This window comes from Hemitrygon akajei, chromosome 3 (assembly GCF_048418815.1).
Source record: "Hemitrygon akajei chromosome 3, sHemAka1.3, whole genome shotgun sequence".
NCBI classification, from domain to species: Eukaryota; Metazoa; Chordata; class Chondrichthyes; order Myliobatiformes; family Dasyatidae; genus Hemitrygon; species Hemitrygon akajei.
This window is the reverse complement of record NC_133126.1, coordinates 27,372,074-27,397,279: the sequence shown is the minus strand read 5'-3', so window position 1 is coordinate 27,397,279 and position 25,206 is coordinate 27,372,074. Positions and strand designations below refer to the sequence as shown.

Genomic DNA, 25,206 nt, shown 5'->3' with positions numbered 1-25,206 from the left:
CCTTCAAATAGAAGCACCAAGTCTACCTTTATCAGGTCCTGTCTTATTTTAATCTGAAATTAATCTTCCACCTCAAATTTTGAGATATTTATTCCTGGTACATTAATATCTTTTTACATAACCGCTTTGACGCAGAAGGAGCTTAGGTCACTATCTCAAAATGCTTCCTCACCCACACTCATTCCACCTGACCAGTTAGATTCCCTAAGACAAGGTCCAACAATGTCACTTCCCCAGCTGGCTTATCTACATACTGATTCCAAAAGCTCCCTGGACATACCTCACTCGTTAACTTAGATCTGAAAGGTCTCAATGGTCTAGTCCCAGTGGTAATTCTATTAGACTCTTGGCGGTCCGTTCATGGTCGTCATTCAGTTGTCTCTTTATCTAGTTCAAGATGGTCACAGTGATTCGATCCAAATAATTATTCAATGGTCTGGCCTCACTGGTCACTCCATCCTGTATCAGACAGAGCAGGACTGAGAGACCAATGAGACCGGATCCAGGCGGTTTGTGGTCCATCTCCGGAGGGTAACTCTATGGTCCTGTCGAGGTGATCACTCGTTAGCCCAGCACCTATGGTCATTCGGTTATCCATCTTCGGACGGTTACTCGGCAACTTGGCTCGTCTGGTCACTCAATGGACCGGCTCCGGAAGGTCATTCGGTAGCCCGGCTCTCCGGTCACTCAGTGGTCCAGCTTCTGATATGACTGGGTAACCGGGCCTTGTAGTCCGACTCCAGACGGTCAATCGGTAACGCGGCCCCTGAAGCCCGGCTCCGGCCGGTCAGTCAGTCGGTCAGCTCCGGACAGTTACTCGGTAGTTCAGCCCTGTACCCCGCTTCCGGACAGCCTCGGTTGCCGCGGCAGCGCGGCGCGGCGCGAGCTCGCTCTGGGCGGGAGGCGGCCCGTGCTGCGCGCGCCGCCCCGCGCGGGAGACCCCGTGCTGCCAGTCGGGGAGGCGGCAAGATGGCGGCTGCAGGCTGAGCCAGGCGGGCGGGGGGAGGGACGAAGGCCAAGTGGAGTCCGCGCGGCCGCGAAGGGGAACGAATAAATACCGGAGCCCGGCCGCCGCAGCGGGCTAAAACTGTTGGAAGAAGAAGAAGCGGTGGCGCGATGAGGGTTTAACACGAGGAAGCGCCCGTGAGGAGGCTGCGGGCCGGCAGCGGGAAGCGCTTTGTCCGGCCCCCCTGTCAGCGGGGGCCCGTGGCTTGGTCTCGGGCCTAGTCTTTGGGAGAATGAGCGCCGTCTGAGGCGATTTATTTTCCTCTGCCATCTTCACTGGGTCGTGACTCTTATTGTTTGTTCGAAGCGGGGAGATCGGCGGCCGATCGCCTCCTCCTGCCGCGCTGCGCCGCGGCCATGGCGGACACCCGGCGGCGGGTGAAGGTGTACACGCTCAACGAGGATCGGCAGTGGGACGATCGTGGTACCGGGCACGTCTCGTCCAGCTATGTGGAGCGCCTGAAGGGAATGTCGCTGTTGGTACGGGCCGAGTCTGACGGTAAGAACCCGGGGGATCATTGACCTGATGAAGCTGGGGGCAAAGGCCTTGGCCGTGCAGCAATACTGGGCAGTGTTACAGGTAGTCTGTCGTACTCATCAGACAATTTTTACAGTATTTATACACACCACATTCACCCACGTTCATCTTTTGAGATCCTGCCCTCTCTCATCCCAAACTAGAACGAAGTTGCTTGTTAAGAACCTCTTCTTATTTATCGATTTATTTATATATGTTTTTGTTGTCTTGGCTGTACATTGCTAATCAGATTCGATAGTGGTGCTCTACGATCAGTGGATGAAGGATAATTCAGTCAATGATAATCTGCAGGGTTATTTATTATTCACTCAAAGTTGCTAGATGTGAACTGGGATGAGTTCTGATGTACTTTGAAAGTTATATTCAAAGGTGATGGTTGTATTTTAGAGGAATGACATGTAAATTTGTAAACCTCTTGATACATTTTTATTTGCCAGTATTTGTTTAATTTTACTTAGAGAGAAAAGGGATATTGTTTTGAGAATATTCTGTCTAAATATGTGTTTAAAACTAATCATGTAACCCTAGAGCAACACACACAAAATGCTGGAAGTCACCATCTATGGAGAATATTGAACTGACTTTATTACTTACTACATCATTCAAACACATGAGCAGTAAAAATAAATAGTCGACGTTTGTGCTAAGACCCTTCATCATCTAACACCTGTTTTTAGCACTTTTTATAGTGATTGATACTCTGTTACTGTTTGAGTAGGGTGAGATGGTCCAGATCCACTAGAAATATTGGTCCAAGGTGGGTTGTTGGTTAGTTGTTTCCCATTTACTCAGATATTAACCAAGTTAGGGTGTCAGAGTGACACAGAATTTACTGCTGCTGTTTTATAGCTTCAAGAACTCATCCTGACCTCAGATGCTATCCTTACTGTGTTTATTATTCTCCCTTGGCCATAAATATTTTCCTCAGGTGCTTTCCTTTCCTCCTACATCCCAAAGCCTGCCTGTTTTATCTTCTGTAAATTATGTGTTGGTGTAGGTAAATGGACATGTGGGCAAGAATAAATTGTGGGATTACAAAGGAAATAAAAAGCAGCAAATGGGATTGATGGGATTCCATCTATGGCAAGTAGGAATGGACCCAATGGACTGAATGGCTTCTCATATGACACAGAAACAAACACACAAGAATTCTATGCTATGTTAAAAAAAATTAGAGATGCAACACTGTAACAGGCCATTCCAACCCAAAAAGCCCGCGTTGCCCAAATGTACATATTTGACCCGATTAATCCATATGCCTTTGGAATATGGGAGGGAACGGGAGTACTTGGAGGCTGGTGCCGTAATGTGTGGTGACACTTATGGGCTGCCCCCTGCACATCCCTAGGTGTGTGTTGGTTGTTAATGCAAATGATGCATTCCACTATATGTTTGATGAATTAATTCATCAAATATGCATTTGATGAATTAATCTGAAAATGGAATTAAAAGGAAAATGTTGGAATACTCAGCTGGTCAGCAAAAATTTGGAGATAGAGAGAGAGACAAGAGACTGTGGATGCTGTATGTAGGGCAACGAACAATTGACTAGAGGAACTCAGCAGTCAGGCAGCATCTGTGGGAGGAAAAAAGTTGTCGATGTTAAATATCAAAGCCCTGCACCAGGTCCTATGCAGGGTTTTGACCCGAAACATTTGAGATTCCTTTCTTCCCACAGACGCTGCTTGACTCACTGAGTTCCTCCAATAAACTGTGGAAAAGAGAATTAGCAGTTCAGTTCTGATGAACTGCTATCCATTTTAAAAATTGAGTCGTTTTCTTGCCAAGGATGCAGTCTGACCAAGTGTCAAAGTCACTGAAATGGGCCATTTAGCCCTCCCTGTCCATGCAAACCATTTCATTCATTTACACTAATCTCATTAAAAAGCGCTTGGTACAAACCATTCTATGTCTTGGAGATTTAACTGCTTGTTCAGGTGCTTCCTAAGTGTTCCACCAGACTCTGCATTCGAAACTTCAACTGTGGGTGTAAAACTTTCTTCCTTGTATGTTTAAACATTTTACTCCATATTGTAAATCGATGCTGTCTGGTTTAGAGACATTCCTGTAATGGGGAAAATGTTGAATACTCTGCCTATGTCTCATAATTTTGTACTTGAATGTGAGGTTTCCCCTTTGGCTGCTCCGCTTCAGGCTGATCATAGTCAATTCAGCCTCTCATAATTGAGATATTTCATCCCGGCCAACATCCAGATGTATCTCGTCTGTGCTATCTCCAAAGTAATCACATCCTTTCCATACTGGAGTAACCAACCTGCACAATATTGCAAATGTGACTTCTCTGTTCTAAGATTCTGTGTCCCAGTTAATGAAGGAGAACATACATTTTTTAACCACCTTGTCTACTGTGCTGCCACATTCAGGAGCAGAGATTCTTCTGTTCAGTAGATTTCAGATTAATTTATATATCACATGTACATTGAAACATACACGTCCAGTAGCACTTACATCCACTGTGATGAAGTGCTTTGAGGGGTTGGCGATGAAACATTTCAACTCCTGCATGAGAAGTGACTTGGATCCACTTCAGTTTGCCGACTGTCACAACAGGTCAACAGCAGTTGCCATTTCATTGGCTCTTAACTCAATCTTGAAACATCTGGACAGCAAAGATGCTTAGAACACATGGTCTTCATTGAATACAGCACAGCATTCAATACTATCATCCCCTCAAAACTTATCAATAAGCTTCAAGTTCTAGGCCTTAATACCTCGTGCAACTGGATCCTCAATTTCTTCACTTGCAGGCCTCAGTCAGTTTGGATTGGCAACTGCATCTTCTCCACAATCTTCCTCAGCACAGATGCGTCACAAGGCTGTGTGCTTAGCCCCCTGCTCTGCTTGCTTTATACTTATGTCCTGGGTCTGGCACATAAATGCCTTTACGAAGATTCTGCATGTCATCTAAAACTTCAACAAACTTCTATAGATGTGTGGTGGAGAGTATATTGACTGGTTGCATCACAGCCTGGCATGGAAGCAACGAATGCCCTCGTATGAAAAAGCCTGCAAAAAGTAATGGATATGGCCCAGCCCATCACAGATAGCACTGTTCCCACCATTGAGCACACCTACATAGAGTGCTCTCACAGGAAAGCAGCATCCTATCATCAAGGACCCCTTCCCCCTCCAAAACTATGCAGGCCATGCTCTTGTTGCTACAATCAGGAAGAAGGTACAGGGGCCTCAGGGGCTTGCACCACCAGGTTGAGAAACAGTTATTACCCCTCAACCATCGGGCTTTTGAACCAAAGAGGATAACTTCACTCGCCCATCACTGAACTGGACCTGCTTTCAAGTACTCTTCATCTCATGTTCTCGATATGTATTGCTTAATATTATTATTATTATTATTGTCTTTTTTTCTCTTGTCCAGAAGTGTTACCCTGGAGTAATGCTGTTTCCTTTGGCTATATTCATGGGTATTCATGTATGCTTGAATGACAATTAAACTTGAACTTTTTGTATTTACAGTTTAGTGTTTTTTTGCATATTAGCTATTGTCCATCCTGTTGGATGTGATCTTTCATTGGGTTGTTTTTCTTGTATTTACTGTGATTGCAAGAAAATGGATTTCAGGGTTTATGTATGGTGACATATATGTACTTTGATAATAAATTTACTTTGAACTTTGAAGCATACTGTACAATAAAATGTGTCATTTGTATTAACAACCAATACAATCTCAGGATGTGCTGGAAGCAGCCCGCAACTGTTGCCACATGTTCAGTGCTAACATAGCATGCACACAATGTTTAGGTGAATATACAAGTATCTACAACAGCATCAAGGAGGGTGTAATAGGCTGGTGTGGGCTTGTTGGTCTGGAAGGGCCAGTTACTGTGCAGTATCTTAAATGAATAAACAAACCACAACACAACAACACCATGGAACAAAACAACACACAAAATTGGAGGTACGGGTTTCCCCCGCTATCCAAAGGTAGAGCGTTCCTATGAAACCGTTCGTAAGCCAAAATGTCCTAAAGTGAAGAAGCAATTACCATTAATTTGTATGGGAAAAATTTTTGAGCGTTCCCAGACCCAAAAAATAACCTACCAAATCATACCAAATAACACAAAAAACCTAAAATAACTCGAACATATAGTAAAAGCAGGAATGATATGATAAATATACACCCTATATAAAGTAGAAATATTGTATGTACGGTGTAGTTTCACTTATCAAACTCGGGAAGACAGTGAGCCAAAATCGATTTGGAGAAAAAAAATCGGCACGTACACGCATGTGCAAACAACTGCCCTCACAAGGCTTCATGGTCATTGTAGTCTTTCTCGGGGTAAACACACGTATAAAGGGGGCATCTTTTTTTCGTAAAAGCAAAAATCCTCTTTGGTTAGCGAAAACAGGTACTAATGTAGGTCTTTCGTAACAGCAAGCTGTCGTAAAGCGAGCGTTTGAAAAACGGGGGCCACCTGTACTCAGCAGGTCAGACAGCATCTGTCGAAGTGAGTAAATGGTCAACATTTTGGCCTAAGACCCTTCTTTAGAACTGAAAAGGGAAGGGGGAAGACACCAGAATAAAAAGGGGTGGGGAGGGAAAAGAGATTAGTTAGAAGGTGATAGTGAAGCCAGAAGGGTGGGAAAGGTAAAGGGCTGGAGAAGAAGGAATCTGGTTGGAGAGGAGAGGGGACCCGGGGGAAGCGATAGGCAGGCAAGAAGAGGTAAAAGACCAGATTGGGGAATAGAAGAAGTGGGGAGGCTGAGGGGAAAAAAACTTCTTTTTTAAACCAGAAAGAGCAAACGATATTCATGCCATCAGGTTGGAGGCTACCCTGGTGGAATACAAGGTGTTGCTGCTCCACCCTGAGGGTGACCTCATCTTGGCATAAGAGGAGGCCATAAACAGACATCAGAACAGGAATGGAAATCAGAATTAAAATGCTTTGGCCTTTGGGAAGTTCCGCTTTTGCCGGATGGAGTGGAGGTGCTCAACGAAGCAGTCCCCCAGTTTGAGGTGTCTCACCAATGTAGAGGAGGCTGCATCAGGAGCACCGGACACAATAGATGACCCCAGCAGATTTGCAGGTGAATTGTTGCCTCACCTGGAAGGACTGTTTGGGGCCCTGAATGGAGATGAATGGGCAGGTGTAGCATTTGGGCTGTTTGCAGGGATAGGTGCCAAGAGGGAGATTAGTGGAGAGCGATGAATGGACAAGGGAATCGCAGAGAGAGTGATCCCTGAGAAAGCAGAAAGGAAAGCAAAATAAACCCTTTTTCTCCCACCCAAAACACTGACTGGCTTTTAACATAGTCAATACTATAACACAAGGAAATCGGCAGATGCTGGAAATTCAAACAACACACACAAAATGCTGGAGGAATGCAGCAGACCAGGCAGCATCTATAGGAAGAAACAGTTGATGTTTCGGGCTGAGACCCTTCATCAGGTCTAACTGAAAGAAGAGATAGTAAGAGATTTGAGAGGGGGAGGGGGAAATCCAAAATGATAGGAGAAGACAGGAGGGGGAGGGATGATGCTAAGAGCTGGAAAGTTGATTGGCAAAAGAGATACTCAGCTGGAGAAGGGACAGGATCATGGGACGGGAGGCCTAGGGAGAAGGGGGGGGGGGAGCACCAGAGGGAGATGGAGAGCAGGCAAGGAGTGTGAGAGGGACAGAGAGAGAAAAAAGAGAGGAAAGAAAAAAAGGGCCAAATAAATAAGGGATGGGGTAAGAAGGGGAGGGGGCATTAACAGAAGTTAGAGAAATCAATGTTCATGCCATCAGGTTGGAGACTAGCTAGACGGAATATGAGATGGTGTTCCTCCAACCCAAGTGTGGCTTCATATTGATAGTAGAGGAGGCCATGGATAGGCACATCAGAATAGGAATGGGTCTATCCATGGCCTCCTCTACTGTCAAGATGAAGCCACACTCGGGTTGGAGGAACAACACCTTATATTCCATTTAAGTAGCCTCCAACCTGATGGCATGAACATTGATTTATCTAACTTCCGTTAATGCCCCCTCCCCTTCTTACCCCATCCCTTATTTATTTATTGATTGATTGATTTTTCCCTTTTTTTCTCTCTTCTTTCTCTCTGTGTCCCTCTCACAATCACTCCTTGCCTGCTCTTCATCTCCCTCTGGTGCTCCCCTCCCCCTTTCAAATCTCTTACTATCTCTTTTTTCAGTTAGTCCTGATGAAGGGTCACGGCCTGAAACGTCGACTGTACTTCTTCCTATAGATGTTGTCTGGCCTGCTGTGTTTCACCAGCATTTTGTGTGTGTTGCATAGTCAATACTATGTTGGGTTCCATTATTCATTGTGCATGTCATGACTTGAGCTCCCAAAATGCATCACTTCACACTTACCGGGATGATGTTCCATCTGCTGTTGCTCTACTGAATTTACCAGATGATCAGTATTTTGCCGTAGCCAAATCTGTTTGTTGTTTCCAACATTTTCAGATTTAGATTCAGTTTATTGTCATTTAGAAACCACAAATGCAAAGCAGTTAAAAAATGAGACAACGTTCCTCCAGAATGATATCACAAAAGCACATGACAAAACAGACTACACCAGAAAATCCACGTAACATTTGGCAATCCCCAATCCAGAGTCCGGAGAGGCTGCTGCGTATTAATATCGCGCAACCATCTTAGCGCGTTCCTCGGAAAGGAGCTCCAATCCCACCAGACAAAACAAGACCAAAAACTAAAGCTACAAGACCTGTACAAAACCACATAGTTACAGCATATAGTTACAACAGTGCAAACAATAGCATAATTGATAAAAAAAAACAGACCATGGGCACGGTAAAAATAGTCCAAAGATGTTAAAAGACTATAAGTTCAAAAGAAACCACCACACAGTTTCCACAAGTCCTCAGGGTCCCGATAGACTCGCCATCCCATGCAGGCGGCAGAAGGGAATATCCCCGCTATGGACTTCCATGGCGCCGCTCGACTCAGCCCCGCAGACGCAGCACACACTGAAAGCGACCTGACCGCAGCGGACTTGAGTCTGTCGAACCTCCGAGCCTCCAACCGTCCCCTCCGGCACAGCTTCTCCGAGCACCATCCTCTGCAAGTGTATTAAGAAGCCCCTGCCAACAGACATAGGCAACGCAACTCCGAGGACTGGGGGCCTGTTCTTCCCAGCAGAGACCCAGACCTCACAGCAGCAGCAGCAACGAAGAAGGTCTTCCTGGAGATTTCCAGATGTTCCTCCATGCTCCCACGTCCGTTTTTCATCCGATTATGATTGCACACGGCACCCCGCTTCACAAATAACAGATAATCAGCTCCGGAGTGGCCGCTGCAAGCTGCGTCGCGCCGCCATCTTGGATTTACCAAGATTTTGTCTTTTATGCTAGATAATGTACCCTTTACTGTAGCTGTAAAGGACCACCTGATGTTATAAAGTTTGTTTCTGATCCTTTGAGCTAGAAATACCAAACCAGTATGTTTATTTGATCTATAGAGTCCAAGTCTACTTTAACATTTCATACCGTGCTTTATAAGTTGCTTTCTTCAAGACAGCTGAGATCTAAAATCCCTGTGTCAGTGTGTGGAATACCAGCCATTGTCCCAAACTTGTTCACTGACCAGTGCGCACACTACATATTTATTCAGTGAGTATTGTGGTATTAATAAACTGAAAACATCACTTGGTCATTTTTATACCATGGTTATTTAGTTGATCATTTTGAAATTAACTCCTCTCATTGTCTACTTTGAGCTGCTGCTTCACCTTGGCTGAATCACCTCCTGAGAACTGCGCTGGTTTCATCTAACAGAACAATAAGAACAACACACACACAGCACCTCATATTCTGTCTGGGTAGCCTCTAACCTGATGGCATGAACATCGATTTGTCTAACTTCTGGTAATTTTTTCCCTCTTTGCCCATTCTGGCTCCCCTCTTCCCCTGTGCTGCCTGTCTTCCTTGGTGCACTTCCATCCCTTTCTCCCATGATCCATTCTGCTCTCCTATCAGATTCCTTCTTCAGCCCTTTACCTTTTCCACCTATCACCTTCCAGGTTCTCACTTCAGCCCACTCTCCCACCCACCTTTCCCCTCACCTGTTCTCACCTATTAAATGCCAGCTTGTACTCCTTTTCCACCTGTCCCCCTATCAGCTTCTTCTAGCTTCTGTTTCCTTCCTTTCCCGCCCTGATGAAGGGTCTTAGCTCAAAAAGTTGACTGTTTATTCCTCCCCATGTATGCTGTGTTCCTCCAGCATTATGTGTGTGTTGCTCTGGATTTCCAGCATCTGCAAAATTTCATGTGAATAAGATAACTGATTTGTTTGGCTATCTGTGGTTTGTTTAACGTTGATAATATGTCCTAAACATGTTATCACAATGTTCTTAAGGTGTAACAAATAATATAGCTGTTCATAGGACAGAAAAATGCATTTTGATCCTTTATGTCCAAACCGAGCAAAGATAGAGCAATTAAGATTATTCCTATATCCTGTTTTTCAGTCTGTGGCCTTATAAGCTCCTTGATTACTTTTTAACTATTTCCATCACTTTGTAGAGACAGAAAAGGAATTTCCTCATCTTATCTCTAAATCTATTGAGTTTATCATTAAGGGAAATGAGACTTGCAGTCCGTGCCCTCAGAATTGTACAGGCATCGGGTAGAATTTCCCTTGCTCTGTTCTGTTGGAAGGAAAACATCCAGAGCCTAGTCAGTGTTGTATCATTGTGGATTTCCTCCACAGTTTTTCTAGATTTGTCACCTCCTTTCTATAGTGAGAGTCCAGATATAAACATTATAACTCTGTTCCAATTCCAACTCTGCTCTTGTATTCTGTACTACAGACTAATACAGACAAGCATCCATGTGCTTTCTTAACCACCATATATTCCTGTCCTGGTACCTTCAGGGATCTGTGAACACATGATCTAAGATTCCTCTGTATCAATATCCTAACATTTAGTGTGTGTACTCCTGGTTTGTTTTCTTTCCCCAAGTGCATTGCCTCATGTTTATGGATGAAATTTCAATTGCCATTTTTGATCTCTTTTTTGACTGGTCTGTTGATATCTCACTGTCTTCCACAAATTTCTTGTTAACGATACTGCCATATTTTGCAGTAAGGCAGAAATGGCTTTGCTGATGTATTTAAGTGAATGTAGTGAGATGGTTCAAAGGACGAGAGAATTTATTCCAAAGCATTTTTGTGGAAGTTATTTCAGATTCATCTAGGCAACAGTGTATTCAGACAGATGAAAACCTAGACTTTGGAAAAGATTTTTTTTAAGATGAGCTTTATTTGTCATGTGTACATTGAAACATGTAGTGCAGTATGTTGATGGTGTCATATCAAATCAGCGAGGATTGTGCTGAGCAACTCACAAGTGCTGCTCACAACTCGCTAACCCTAACTGTAGACTTTGGAATGTGGGAGGAAACTGGCATGTTCACAGGGAGAATGTACAGACTGTTTACAGGCAGGGGTGGGAATTGAAATCCGATTTTGGGGGGTGGGGGGGCCAGACTGGTACTGTAAAGCAATACACTGACTGCTACACTCCGTGCACTACCCATTGACTACCTAAATGATTGCTTAATTTAAACTAGCATTATTAATGTATATTCATATCACTTTAAGACTGTTGAGCTCAGATAGTTATATATAAAAAAGGAGTAGGACTGGCAATGGTGCAAGCTCAAACTTGTTCCAATCCTCTGCTTCAAATTTGCTTTTTTTTATTTCTTTGATTCTTTATTTTTCTTTTATGTCCAAAAAACTATCGCAGCCTTGAGGACTGAGCATCTAAAACACCTGGCATGGAGAATATCAATATTCACAACCTCCCCAAGTAAAGAAGTTTCTTCTCATCTCATTCCCAGTTTGTCTCAATAACAGTGGCTATATTTAACCAGTTGACTGTGAAGCAGCTTGTCCTAAGAATGTGAAAACTGCTACAGAAACCTAAGTTGTTCTAATCAGTCTTATGTGAAAGCAACAGTTTTTTTTAAATGCTAAAAATGTGTTAACTGAAGTTGAAGCTTGTACATGTTTTTCTACATAAATCCTCTTATTTCTTGAATAATGCTATCGGGATAGCAAACTGAATATCATAATCCACAGAAACTACTGTGTCATCAGTGCATACACTGAATTCTAGTGGGATGAGCTATCTCACTGATTTTATAAATTGAATGACTTGTATGATTGGAATTGTGCATATGGAGGATTGGTAAATGCGCAGAGCAATAAAAGTCACAAAAGAAAGCATTTTCCCTATTATACTTGGAAATGATATTACAAAGAAACTAATATTTATTAATCTTTTGTATTGCTTTATTGTTTATATAGTATAGGTTTGAGCTTGTACTTTGCAGGTGCAGCTTTGCAATAGGTATGGCAGCAATTCTTCTAGGTTACTGTATTCCTCTTATTGATGTAAATTTGCAGCTACAATTTGCTTTATTTGTGGTTAATAAGTGTCATCTAATTAACAAACGTCAGATATGGGAAATTTTCAAGCATTTCTTCTCACTGTGTGAAGCACTCAGTGTTACAACTCTATGTTTTGTTTTTTTTAGTCTTGCTACAAAGCTCCTGAGTGTATAATTCTATGATGCTTTACTGATTGGAGGTTTTCCAAATGATGCAAGCAGTTTGAAATAATTAATTATGGGGCATCGTACAAAAGGTCTATTGTATTACATTCCCTCTCCATCCTTTCCCTTATTTTTTGACTTACCGAATAGAACTTGATTTTTATCCTTAAAGCTTTTAGCAGTGAGGACTATATTCCTATCTTGGATTATCCGGGATATTTCCATCAGATACCAAAGCTGCTGGTCAGTTTGAGACTATGCAAATGAAGTTTGATCAGTTGTACGCTTTCTGTACACAAGTGCTACATTGATGCACATGTATTTTTAATTCCGTACCAAAACTACACGTCTGCCTCAGCTTCTTCATGTGTAGAGGAGTGTAATTATATAGTTTTTTTTAAAAAACTGCTGTATATGTTTATTCTTTGTAAAATGCTACCATTTGAAAATTCCACTAATTGCTATTGATGCTGATTAAAATCTTCTCTGGCTTCCAGCTGGGTACAGGTATCAATTTTAATTGACATTTCTGTGACAAACTACCATCCCTGAAGAAGAAGGCAGAGTTTGTCATTGAAACACCGGTTACAATCAATACCTGTACCTGGCTAAAGCCTGAGAAGAGTTTAGTCAGCATCAATAGCAATTAGCAAAATTTATTCATCATATACACTGAAAAAGCAATAGAACTTTTTTGCTATTTACGCTGTTTGAATCAGTGTCCCTCTACTACAGTACAAATGAACTTATAATAGCTCTCCCTTGCACCAGTTGGGAGTTTTGAATTTTATAGACTAGTACAGCACATAAACAGGCCCTTTGGCCCATCTAGTCTGTGCCAAACTGTTTTGTTGCCCACCAGACCATAGCCCTCCATACCCCTCTAATCTGCATATCTATCCAAACTTCCCTTAGATGTTGCATTTGAATCCGCATCCACCACTTCCAATCATTCCACGCTTGCACCATTCCCTCCCCTCAAGTTCACCTTGATATTTCACATTTCGCCTGTATGTCCTCTAGTTCTAATCTCACCCAACCTCGTTGGGGGAGGGAGGAAAGTTCCTCATTTTGTTTTAGCTATTTTCTATTTAAAAAAGAATAAGGTATTTAATTTGGATACCACTTTTGTAATTCAGTAGTAATGGAAAATTATACAGAAAGTGGTGGATACAGCCCATTCCACCCATTGAGCAAATTTACAAAGAACACTACCACAAGAAAGAAGCGTTTATCAAGAGTCCTACCATCCAGGCCATGCATCCTTCTCGATGCTGCCGTCGAGAAGGAGGTACAATTTATTATTTTATTTGTGCTATTTGTATATTGGTTGTTTGTGAGTCTTTGTATATAGTTTTTTCTTTCTTTTGTAACTCTCAATTCGGCTAGCGGCTTAATATAGGGGATGATAGCCCCTGGCCCGGCCAAACTTAAGAAATCTTGTTTGGGTGGATGCTGTGCGATGTGTCCCCTGTTACAAATCAGTATCCCAGAATTACAAACAGTATACAATATGTGATTAAATGATTGAGCTTTATAATTCTTAATTTGACTATATGGTTAGTAAAGAAAACTAAAAAAGAAAAAGGGCACATTCTCATGAAACAGTCTAATGCGCAACATTGGAGCTCTCTGATAGGGCCGTTTGTCCACTGTCAACCTCCTCCAGTCGTCACTGACCTTCGGCCCCTCACTCCAAGTCCATTCCGTACGGCGGTCTACCAATTTTCTCCATTCGCATCTTCTCTCTGCATCTCTCCCCTGCAAAAGATTGCGAATTCCCAGCTCCCAGACGCACAAGAAAGAACAATATCTCACTCATTGGCTAACGTGCCCTGTTATCTCTATTTGTAACCCAAACATTGCTGCTGCAGAGAAACCTTTACCTTAGCAGTGGAACATTACAGAGAAGCCATTACATTAGCAGTGAAATCTTACAGCGCATTACACTTTATTTCCCTGTAACGGTTTACAAGAAAATTAATCTCAAGGTAGTATGTGGTGACATATATGTACTTTGACAATAAATTTACTTTGAGTTTTTTTTTAAGTATAGGCATTTTGGTAGTGTTTGAGTGCTGCTGACCTTGCTCTAATTAAAGGAATGAATAACTGTATTTGTAATTTATTACAAGAAACAATTGATGAATTTGTTTTTTGATAATCCTATTTTTCTCTGTGTAATCAAAGTCAGTCACCATAGCATGCATAAGTAGTTGGATTAATGTGTGGTCTTCCATACATAGAGTAGGTGGCACTATCCAGCTTGTACTCAAGTTGGCCATTTTCAGCTGAGATGGCACTTAGGAATGAGGCTCAAAACATTTTTTTTAGAGAGTAGGTGGACAAATTCACCTCAAGATCTTAGTACTAATTGGTATCTTATAAACCTGCCCCAGCACCCCGGCTTTATCCAGATTTTAAAATTTTTTTCTAGTTGATTAAATTCAGCCCTGAAGTCTGGCGTAGTTTGTAATGAGAATTAAGGCCCAAAAACCCACTGTCACGTTCATTTTTTCAGCACTAAGTTCATGAATAAATATCAAGATATCCCAATTGCACCAGCATGCATTGTGGGAACACCTTCACCAAATGAATTGTAGCAACTTGTTAACACCTTGTAAGGAATTTGGAGTTGACAATAAAGGCTGGTCATGTTAGTAACATCCAAATTCTGCAAAAACCTTTTTAAAAGATAAAAGGAGTGAGGGTTAGATTGATCTTGGAGTAGACTTTAAAAAATCAGTGGAACATGGGCTGTAGGGCATGTACTCTGCTATATGGTTAAGGGTTAAGTTGATGGGCATGAATGATCCAAACAAGAGCAGCACCATAAAAGCCTAAAATTGTTCTTACCTCAGTCTGGTTGATTTGGTTCTGAATAAACCAGCCCACTCAGTGATTCAGAGCTTGTTCTCATAGACTGAGTGGGAAGATCATGTTATCTTTTTCTGAGTTACTCTCTTTGTCTTGGTAGCTGGAAAAGCTTTTTTTTTTGAAGTGACGTAACGAAAAGCAAAGCCTTCCTCGGTTGCTTTATTTACTATATCAGCAACATGATTTACTAGTACACATTTTACAGACACATTTTTCAACAAGATTAAAGAGATTGGGTGAGAAACTTTGGAGACAATTTTAGCAAACATTACTGAATATTCTGGTTTTTAAATTTCAGGCAGAAAATTGACTTTTTATGATCGCCCAAGGTGGTTTGTTTGACAGCACCTCTTTAATCTTGCACCTATTTAACATTGTTGATATTCCTTTAACTGACTGAAAATAGTTTTGCATTAAATTGTAATCTATTGTACATGATGAAATAGAGACAATTTAGTGCAAAGTGTGTAATCCATGGCCTTCTGCTTGCTGATTTTAATTATCACATTGTTCACTAGTACTCTTGAGTATGATTAAATGTTGTTCTGATGAAGGTGATTGTAGACCTTTAAGGAGTGATGGTGATGCTTCCCCATTTTGGAAATGGTTGGCAAATGCGGAGAAACTTGTTTGGTGTTAATGAAGAATCAGTGATGCATTACTCCAGTTAGGATGGAGATACATTTCTGAAGAACCAGGATGCAGCTAAAAGGATGAATAATGACTTCCCAAAATTTGTTTGCATTCATAGAGAATATTTATTATAGTTATAGTGCAGTTGATGGAGACAGTTTCAGAAGTTGATGTAAGCAATGTTTGTTCTTTGTACTTTAGAAAGGGTTATTTTATTTGCTTTACATTAAGGGAAATATTTTATCTTTTTGACTAGATTCATGTGATCAAGGAGTGCATAAAATATTTCTTTGTGAATCCTGTTTGAACTTCATTTGCCCACAACATTCAGTAACCTTCACCTGAGCAGTGTCAGTTACACTGTGAAATGTTTCAAGTATGTTTGCCTCACTGACTAATGTTGCAATTGTAAAACCAAGTTTTTGCTGAATCTGGATGCTTATGGCTTCATTTAACTGACTTGACCACAGTAGTGATCTTTTATTCTTTGCAGTAGTTAAAGCAGCTCCAGCCAGAAAACAATTTTTTTCAGCTGTTCATAGTACCTGAAAGTTATGGTCAAATAACTATAATAATTGACCAAATTTGCACATTGCCAGTGTAATTAATTTTTCAGTGGCATTGACGGATGAGTTCAAACTTCTACCATAACCTAGAAGTAGCTTGTGAAATTGTTTCTTGGTGTGTTTATTTTTTTGTTAGTACAGTGTTCTTGTAATAAAGAATAGTTATTTCAGTAACTTAACTCAAGTTAGTTTTCCTCACTTGTCTGTTTACATTGCACAGAATTATATTAATATAGCAGATTAATCCAAAGAATCAATTTTACATCTGGTTATTTAAACTAAAAAAAACATAGTCAGGCTATATTTATTTAACTTTTGAATTAAAATTTCTTTCTTTCTTTTTAAATCTTTTTATTAATTTTTAAGAAAAACATAAGTAAAATATAAGTACAAAACATTTGAGAGTACACAATTAATAGATTAATTAACAATCAGATATGTATTAATCAATATATAAAGTCTCCCAAACTCATAGTATTAATGTAAAGGATTTAAGAAAAAAAGAAAAAGGAGAAAAAGAAACCCCCCCCAAAAAAAACTAAAAGAATAAAAAAAAAACAACTAATAAAAAAAAACTAACCAACATGGGCAATTGCATAATATTAAATACATACAGTAGTGCCGATGACTCCGAACCTCCATCCATACAATTCAGGATAGTAACAATAAGGTTCAGGATCAGACCATTTAATTCATATGAAAATGTTGAATAAATGGTCTCCAAGTTTCCTCAAATTTAACTGAAGAATTAAAAACCGCACTTCTAATTTTTTCTAAACTCAAACAGGAAATAGTTTGAGAGAGCCACTGAAATACAGTTGGAGGATTATTTTCTTTCCAATTCAGTAAAATAGATCTTCTAGCCATTAGTGTAACAAATGCAATCATTCGTTGGGATGAAGCGGATAAACGCTTATTATCTATCATTGGTAGACCAAAAATTGCGGTAGAAGGATGTGGTTGGAGATTAATATTTAAAACTCTTGAAATAATATTAAAAATATCTTTCCAATAGTTTTGTAAACAAGGACAAGATCAAAACATATGGGTCAATGAAGCAACATCAGAATGACATCTATCACAGGTTGGATTAACATAAGAATAAAATCGAGCAAGTTTATCTTTAGACATGTGAGCTCTACGTACAACCTTAAATTGTATTAGAGCATGTTTGAATTAAAATTTAAAACAAATTTTTCACTGAAGTATTCTATTTTGTCGAAGCTGTCCAAATTTCGGGTCACTTTTTCCTGATCTGATGATTGTATTTGATCAAGGCCATAAGACACAGGAGCAGAATTAGGCCGTTTGCCTCATCAAGTCTGCTCCACCATTTTCTCATGGCTAATCCATTTCCTTCTCAGCCCCAATCTCCAGCCTTATGCCTGTAACCCTTTATTTCCTGACTAATCAAGAACCTATCAACCTCTGCCTTAAATATACCCAATGACTTGGTCTCCACAGCCACCTGTGGCAACAAATTCCACATGTTTACCACCCTCATCTCTTCTAAATGAACATCCCTCTATTCTGAGGTTGTGCCCTCTGATCCTAGACTACCCCCACCAAAGGAAACATCTCTCCACATCCACTCTATTGAGACCTTTCAATATTTGATAGGATTCAATGAGATCCCTTCTCATTCTTCTGTGAATTATAGTGAGTACAGGCCCAGAGCCGTCAATCGGTCCTCATATGGTAACCCTTTCATTCTCAGAATCTGTCTCGCAAATCTCTGAATCCTCTCCATTTTCAGTACATCCTTTCTTTGATAAGGGGCCCAAAACTGCCCACAGTACTCCCAAGTGGTGCCTTACCAGTGCCTTATAAAGCCTCAACTTCCATCCTTGCTTGAATATTCTAAAGCAGGTGGCATGGGTTTTTGCTTATTGATATCAAAAAGACTGGATGTTAGCTGAAAGCCTTTTCAGATTAATATTTTAAGTGAAAATCTGAAGAGGTTGCAAACAAATTGAAAAATGCAGCCAAATGGAATTGCAATTTTACTGAATTAGAATTAGCAGTCAGTGGAAAGTTTCTGGGGATGTATCAGTAAGGATGCAGATCAGACATGATCACATTAAAAAATGAGGAGGTTCAGGGGCTAGTTAGCCTACTTCTACTCCCAATTTGTATGAAGCTATTTGTGGGACCATAAATCCACTGAGGAAATGAATGTTGGGTAGGCGGGATATTCCAGCTAATGGCTCCTACTGATTCCTCAGGCAGTTCCTTGCTGTTCATGCAAACAATAATGTGGTCTTAGACCCTTCCCAGCCTATATGAGCAATATAGGTTTAGGGTAAGAAGCTAAAAAGTGGATCAGACAGGTGTTTTTCTCATTAGTAGCAAGCAGACAGAGGTGGTGGTAGAAGGCATTGCAATGACTATTTTAAAGGTATTTGGACGGTTACATGGATAGAAAAGGTTTAGAAAGATGTGGGCCAAACGCAGGAAATGAGGTTAGCATAAATAGTCATCTTGGTTGGTGGGGTTGGACCAACTACCTTGTTTCCATGTTGTTTAACTTTGAATCCATGACATAATACCTCACATGCTATAATGCCATTATAATCTTATCGTGCAGGTGCCAAAATAATGGCTAGTCTCAGCAATAATGATTAGAAAACAACTGCACAAAATGCTGGCGGAACTCAGCAGGTCAGGCAACATCTATGGCGAGGAATAAACAGTCAATGTTTCAGGCTGAGACCCTTCATCTGGACCTGAAGTGTCGACTGTTTAATTCCCTCCATAGCTGCCTGACCTGTTGAATTCCTCCAGCATTTTATGTGTGTTACTCTGGATTACAAGTGTCTGCAGAATCTCTTGTGTTTAGAAAAAAAATCTGGGTGTCATTTAAAAACACTACTGTTTACTGATGTCTTTGAGGAAATTTGCCATACTTCCACAACATATGTCAGTGATATTAAACCTGGTTCTGGTTCTGATTCCTTGTCTCTAGACCCAAAATAATGTAGCCAACTCTTGAATATTTCCTGAATTAGCACAGCAAGCCAATTTATTCAGATGCAATAAGTTGCTCTTGGTGGGTGCTCATGTCCTGAAAAATGGAAAAATAACATGAAACGTTAGTTCATTGAGTTGTGCAGGAGTGCTTACTGGCTGTGTATTTTACAAATGGTAGTTACCCAGGACCTAAGATTGCCTGTGTGCTAAAGTAGAAAAGCAGAATGGAACAGAAAAAACTTTGAAACCAGACAGCTTCATAGCTGTAGTGCTGATAACCTTCATTCCAAAACTAGCTGCACCTCTAAGCAAACTGCCCTCGTCTTGGCAGCACAGAAAATTACTCAGAAATATCTGTTCACGAAAGAAAAAGAAAATCAATTCACCTAATTGTGATTAGCCAACTCTCATCAGTGGGGAAACTCATTAATAACCTTCTTGCTGATGCTTGGGTTTGGTTTTGAATGGATCACTTGGCTCTAGATTTCATCATTTTCCAATCTATGGCAGGTGATAAGAATGACTAGCTTTAATTACAAGGCATAATTTTAACAAATGTGGCATCTAGGAACACAGGTAAACCAACAATAACAGTAACATTATTTTGTATGAGATATCAGAATCATGTTTATTATCACCAACGTGTGACGTGAAATTTGTTAACTTAGCAGCTGCAGTTCAATGCAATACATAATCTAGCAGAGAGAGAAAAATAATAAATAAAATAAAAAATAATAAATGGGCAAGTAAATCAAATACATATATTGAATAGATTATTTCTGTTTTTGCACTTTTTTAATACTGTATATTAAAAAAAGTGAGGTAGTGCCCAAAGATTCAATGTCCATATTAGTAATCGATGGCAGAGGGGAAGAAGCTGTTCCTGAATCGCTGAATGTGTGCCGTCAGGCTTCTGCATCTTCTACCTGATGGTAACAGTGAGAAAAGGGCATGCTTTAATAATGGACGCTCCCTAAAAGATGTCCTGGGTACTTTATAGGCTAATGCCCAAGATGGAGCTGACTCGGTTTATGACCTTCTGCAGCTTAGTTTGGTCCTGTGCAGTGGCCTTCCCCCCCCCCCCATACCAGACAGTGATGCAGCCTGTCGGAATGCTCTCCACAGTACAACTATTGAAGTTTTTGGGTGTATTTGTTGACATGCCAAATTGCTTCAAACTCCTAATAAAGTATAGCCACTGTCTTGCCTTCTTTTTGATTACATCAATATGTTGGGACCAGGTTAGATCCTCAGTGATCTTGACACCCAGGAACTTGAAGCTGCTCACTTTCTCCACTTCTGGTTCCTCCATGAGCCATATGATTAATGGATTAAAGGTCAGTCATCTCAGGCTCAGGACGTTGCTGTGAGAATTTCTCAGGTTGTGTCATAGAATAATAGAAAAATTGCTATTTACAAGATAACACGTTCATATCCATGCTGGTTAGTAATGAGCAATCCCACCTTTTCACATTCAATCTATAGCACCACTGGTTATGACTTTTCAAATACAAATCCAGTTATCATTTAAAATCTAGTGAGGACTTCTCCCACCTTCACCTTTTTCAGATAACAAGGTCCAGAGGCCAACCCCCCTCTAAGTGCCCAAGGTCCAATAAACTTCAGATGCTTTGTTGCTGACTTTCTTGTTGTGGTGGTCAGAAGTGATGTTCAACTGCATTTGGAGTTTATCAATGTGAAGCAGATCACATCTGCATGTAGTAACTCAAAGACCTCATTTGCCATGGAGTGGCAGGTACTAACATTCAGGGGTTTACAGACCTCTCCCATACATCTTGGACTCCTTTGGCCAAAACTCAATTGAACCAGAGTACAAAAGTAAGTTAGAGGTATTTTATCCTTCAAGTGATTATTATGACTCCTGATTCCAAACTCTTTCCATCATCTATAATGCACAAGCTAGGAATGCGCTGGATGACTGCCCACATGCCTGAACAAGTGTTCCAACAACACATAATAAGCTTGGCAGCATGGACAACAAAATAGACTACTTGATTGGACTCCACCAATTACTCTCTACATTCACATTTTTCTACTACCACACACTGTTATAATTAACAATGACATTACTTGAAGTTTATACTAAAACTATCTCCATTAGCCCACTGCTACCACCATCAAGAAGGGTAAGGACTGTACTCACATGAAAGTGCGTCTCCTGAAGCTCCCCCTCCAAGTCATTCACAGTCTTAATTTGGAAGTACAAGGTTTTAAGTTATGGTATTCCTTGCTTTCTGAGTATCTCCACTAGAAGGACTGGAACAGTTCAAGAAGACTGATTAAGCATAATTAAGATGGGCAATAAATCCATATCACATCAGTGATACCTTCAAAAGATATATTTACAAGAAAAATATTGGATGAGAGCTTTTGTATGCAGAACTGTGGTTTTTAGTGTGGAACTGTTGTTGCAGAAGATAGCTTTAAGCAAGGCTTGATATTGCTACTCCTTTTTAATGCTGGTGGGTATATGATATTATGTGTTGAACCTATTATTGATCACAGTATGGGGAAAAACATGCCACTGGAACTTCATGTTTCATTTCCTTCTATATATCCAAGAAAATCCTCAATATTTTTGTTGGATTATGACAGGTTTACTAGTGGAACTTTTTCTTCTGTTGATTATACCCTAAGCTATCTTGTTGTATTAAATGTTTATGAAATGAGGAAGAAACATTATTTATTTTCCAAGTGTTATATAAATCGTCTATGTGACATGAAAAGAACAATGAAATTAATCTCACTTGTTAACTAAGTAATTGATATTCATGAACACTATGTAATAAAGACAAGCTTGGGCTTGTTTGAAGCACTTCCAGGTGAATAGCAGAATCTTTCTCAGGAACTGCTGATGTTATGATGTATAACCAGTTTGAAATCAAGCCATTTTTGTTGGGAGGATAATTAAGGAGTAAATAGATCATTTGTAGTTTTGCTGAGGAATGTGACTTCTTTCATAAGAATTTACTCTTCCAGCCTGGTAAATATTTTTCTTAGTTTTCTGTAGATTTGTCTATGTGGGTGTATATTTGTAATTCTGTACATTTTTCATTTTAGTTGCTTGTGAGATTTTAAATTCTTGTTACATGAATGTTGAAATGGCTGATCATCAGTTATGTAAAATGAATGCCACAATGTTCCAAAACACTATCATGAAAACTAATGGACAAAAATGTGCAGACTAAAATCAAAATAGAAATACTAGAAGGAAGAAAGTCACTTTTAACATTCAAAGCAATGAATCAGGATGCCTGATCTCCCCTTTCCACATTTTTTGGATTGATTGAATGTTGTTCCTTTCTTTGGCCAGATGCTTGAATAAACAAGGTCACCTGTTGATAGATGTGCAGGTTCCTACGTAGATATTCTATTCACTGTGTGGGTTTTGATACATTGGTAAGGATTTGCGATGAGATTGTCAACATGGCATAATCCAACAGCAACCTCTGGAATAGTCAAATGTAGCCAGTGATTGATTCCCTGCTGCTTTTGGAGTGTTGCTTTTGACATACTTTGAAGGATTTGGTTAAGTTTATGGCAGGTATAAAATCCTTAAATGTTTGACAAAAGCAAGATAGTGCAAAATCCAAAATAAAGCTGCAAATACTGAAAATATTCAGTGCTCTGGTTGTAGAAATATATCTCACTCTTGACCTCTTATCAGCGCTATAATTTAAAAACATTTGCTCTGCTAGATTTACAAAAAACCAAAAAAAGGTACTAGAAATAAAAAAAACATGCCTGGTGAGGTTGCAGCTGTAGAGAAGGAAATAACATTATTAAATAAGGTATATCATAATCTGCTGAGTATTTCTAGCACTTTGTGCTTTTGTTTATAATTTGCTGAAACCTTAATTTCTGCTTAATCACCCATGACCCTAAATAATACTTTAAAAAAAAATTGTCATCCCCTCAGATAAATTACATTACAGTAAGTTCATATTTTCTTCCTGGTTTCTTTCCTGAGCATTCTAGATATGATTGGCTCCTTGATTCATGAATATTGTCATCTCTGATTGATTGCAATGGTCAAAGACTAAAGCATGGCAACTGATGTTAGAACAAGTCTTGCATCAATATAAGGACCCTTTCATTATTAGCTCTAGGGCATTAATTGAATGATGGTCGTTGCAGATTCATTTGCAAGAAGGGTCGGTTTCTATGCTTTATCCTTCTCATCTCTGTTCTTAAGGGATGTTCTTGTATTCTGAGGCTGTGCCCTCTGGTTCTAAACTTGCCTACTGTTGTAAAATCCTCTTCACGTTTACTCTATGTAGGCCTTTGAATATCTCATGGGTTTACTGAAATTCCCGCCCTCATTCTAAACTCCAACCAGTACAGACCCAGAGCATCAAACACCCTTCATATGTTAACTCTTTCATTCCTGGAATCAGTTTCGTGAATCTCCACTGGACCACACTACTCACAGTACTCCAAATGTCACACTAATTTATATTGTACAGTTCCCTGAGACAAGTCTTCTGATGTTTTCACCCTCACCCCCCAGCTATCCATAGAAGAATTCTAGTTCAGTTTCCAGATTTCAGACTCCAGTTTGAAATGCTTCTGGAAAAACAAATATGATTCAGGTATATATTGTAGAGATTCTAAAAGAATAATGAATTCTTTTATGACATATAATGAGTTTATATTTGAATTGCTTAAAACATGCCTCCTAGAATCTGAGATGAAAGTACACATTTTTGATTTGTGTCAGTAAATTCAGTCTGTCTCTCGATTACCGTAGTTAAATTATTTGACTGTCCTGAGCACCGTTGGTAAAAACAATATCATTGCACACTGGATAAATGTGTTTTGTCTCTGAGACAAGTAATTATCACTACATTGTGCTTGACGCTGCTTATTAAATTTCCCACCTGCGCAATCATGATTTATTCCCTTTCAGATGTTCATATGCCTCTTGAGATTGTAATTTCAAAGTCTGCCATGATTTCCTGCAGATGTGTTTTCCTTGTAAGCAACAATCAAATTGCAGTGTTTGATGCAGGCTCTCAAAGGAATATTAGCCAATAATTGCTTGTGCAATAAGTTTTTCCTCATTTGCTTAAGCTTCTTTGTGAAGAAATGTGAAAAAGTTAATAAAATAAAATTAGAGGTTTCTTTATTTTGTTTCAGCAACTTATGACAAGGGAAGTACATGGAGCGTACCACTTCTTAGCAGTTCAGGATCAAGGGTGATTTGTTCCCACTTTGGTTTTATTGCTTCTGAGCTAGTATAGAACTGCAGGCTGATGCATAGATGAGGCAGGTGATGGGCAACAGAGCGTTGGGAGGTAGTGTGCTCCTCCTGCCTCTTATGTTGGGCTTCTGGGTTCTGATGTATGGCAGCACGATTCTCAATAACACCTGGAATTTTTTCATTCTGTGTGGTCATGTTGGTAGGGATTTTGTATTTCTTAAAATAGTCTTGAAACTTTTGTTTTGTCTACTTGGTAATCTTTTCCCATGAACAAGTTCAGAATAATTTCTGGCTTCAGAGTCTTCTTTTGGACTTACAAGCAATGTGTCCTGCCTGATGAGGACTTCAGTGCACTGATAAATATATGCCCACCATCAAGTACCTTTCTATGTTAATCCAGTTTAGTGACACTTGTAGTCCTCTTTGCCTTAGAGCAGAAGTATTATCAGATGAGTATTGACATATGAGGAGCGTATGTTAGCTGTGGGCCTATACTCACTGGAATGCAGAATAAAGGGCTTTCATTGATCCTACTGAATATTGAAAGGCCTAGATAGAATGGACATGGAGAGGATGTTTCCAATAGTTTAGGAGCAGAGGGCACAGCCTCAGAATAGAAGGACATCACTTTAGAACAGATTATGAGGAATTTCCTTGGCCAGATGGTGCTGAATCTGTGGAATGTATTACCACAGACAGCTGTGAAGGCCAAGTCATTTGGGTATATTTAAAGCAGTTGATAAGTTCTTGATTAGTCAGGGAGTCCAAGGTTATGGGAAGACGACAGGAGAATGGGGTTGACGGATGGTTAAATAAGCCA

General features: G+C 40.1%; 1 protein-coding gene across 4 annotated transcripts in view; it reads left to right on the top strand.

The window, feature by feature from the left end:
* Positions 1-929: 929 nt before the first annotated feature.
* Positions 930-25,206, top strand: part of LOC140724794 (serine/threonine-protein phosphatase 4 regulatory subunit 3) — a 130,519-nt gene continuing 106,242 nt past the window's right edge. For 3 of the 4 annotated variants that reach the window (XM_073039412.1, XM_073039410.1, XM_073039409.1), the window contains exon 1: positions 931-1,504. In XM_073039412.1, coding sequence (XP_072895513.1) covers positions 1,363-1,504 — 142 coding nt within the window. In that variant the 5' untranslated portion in view covers positions 931-1,362. Of the gene's footprint in view, positions 1,505-25,206 lie in introns of all 4 variants that reach the window. The other variant, XR_012098189.1, reaches the window with a different exon arrangement.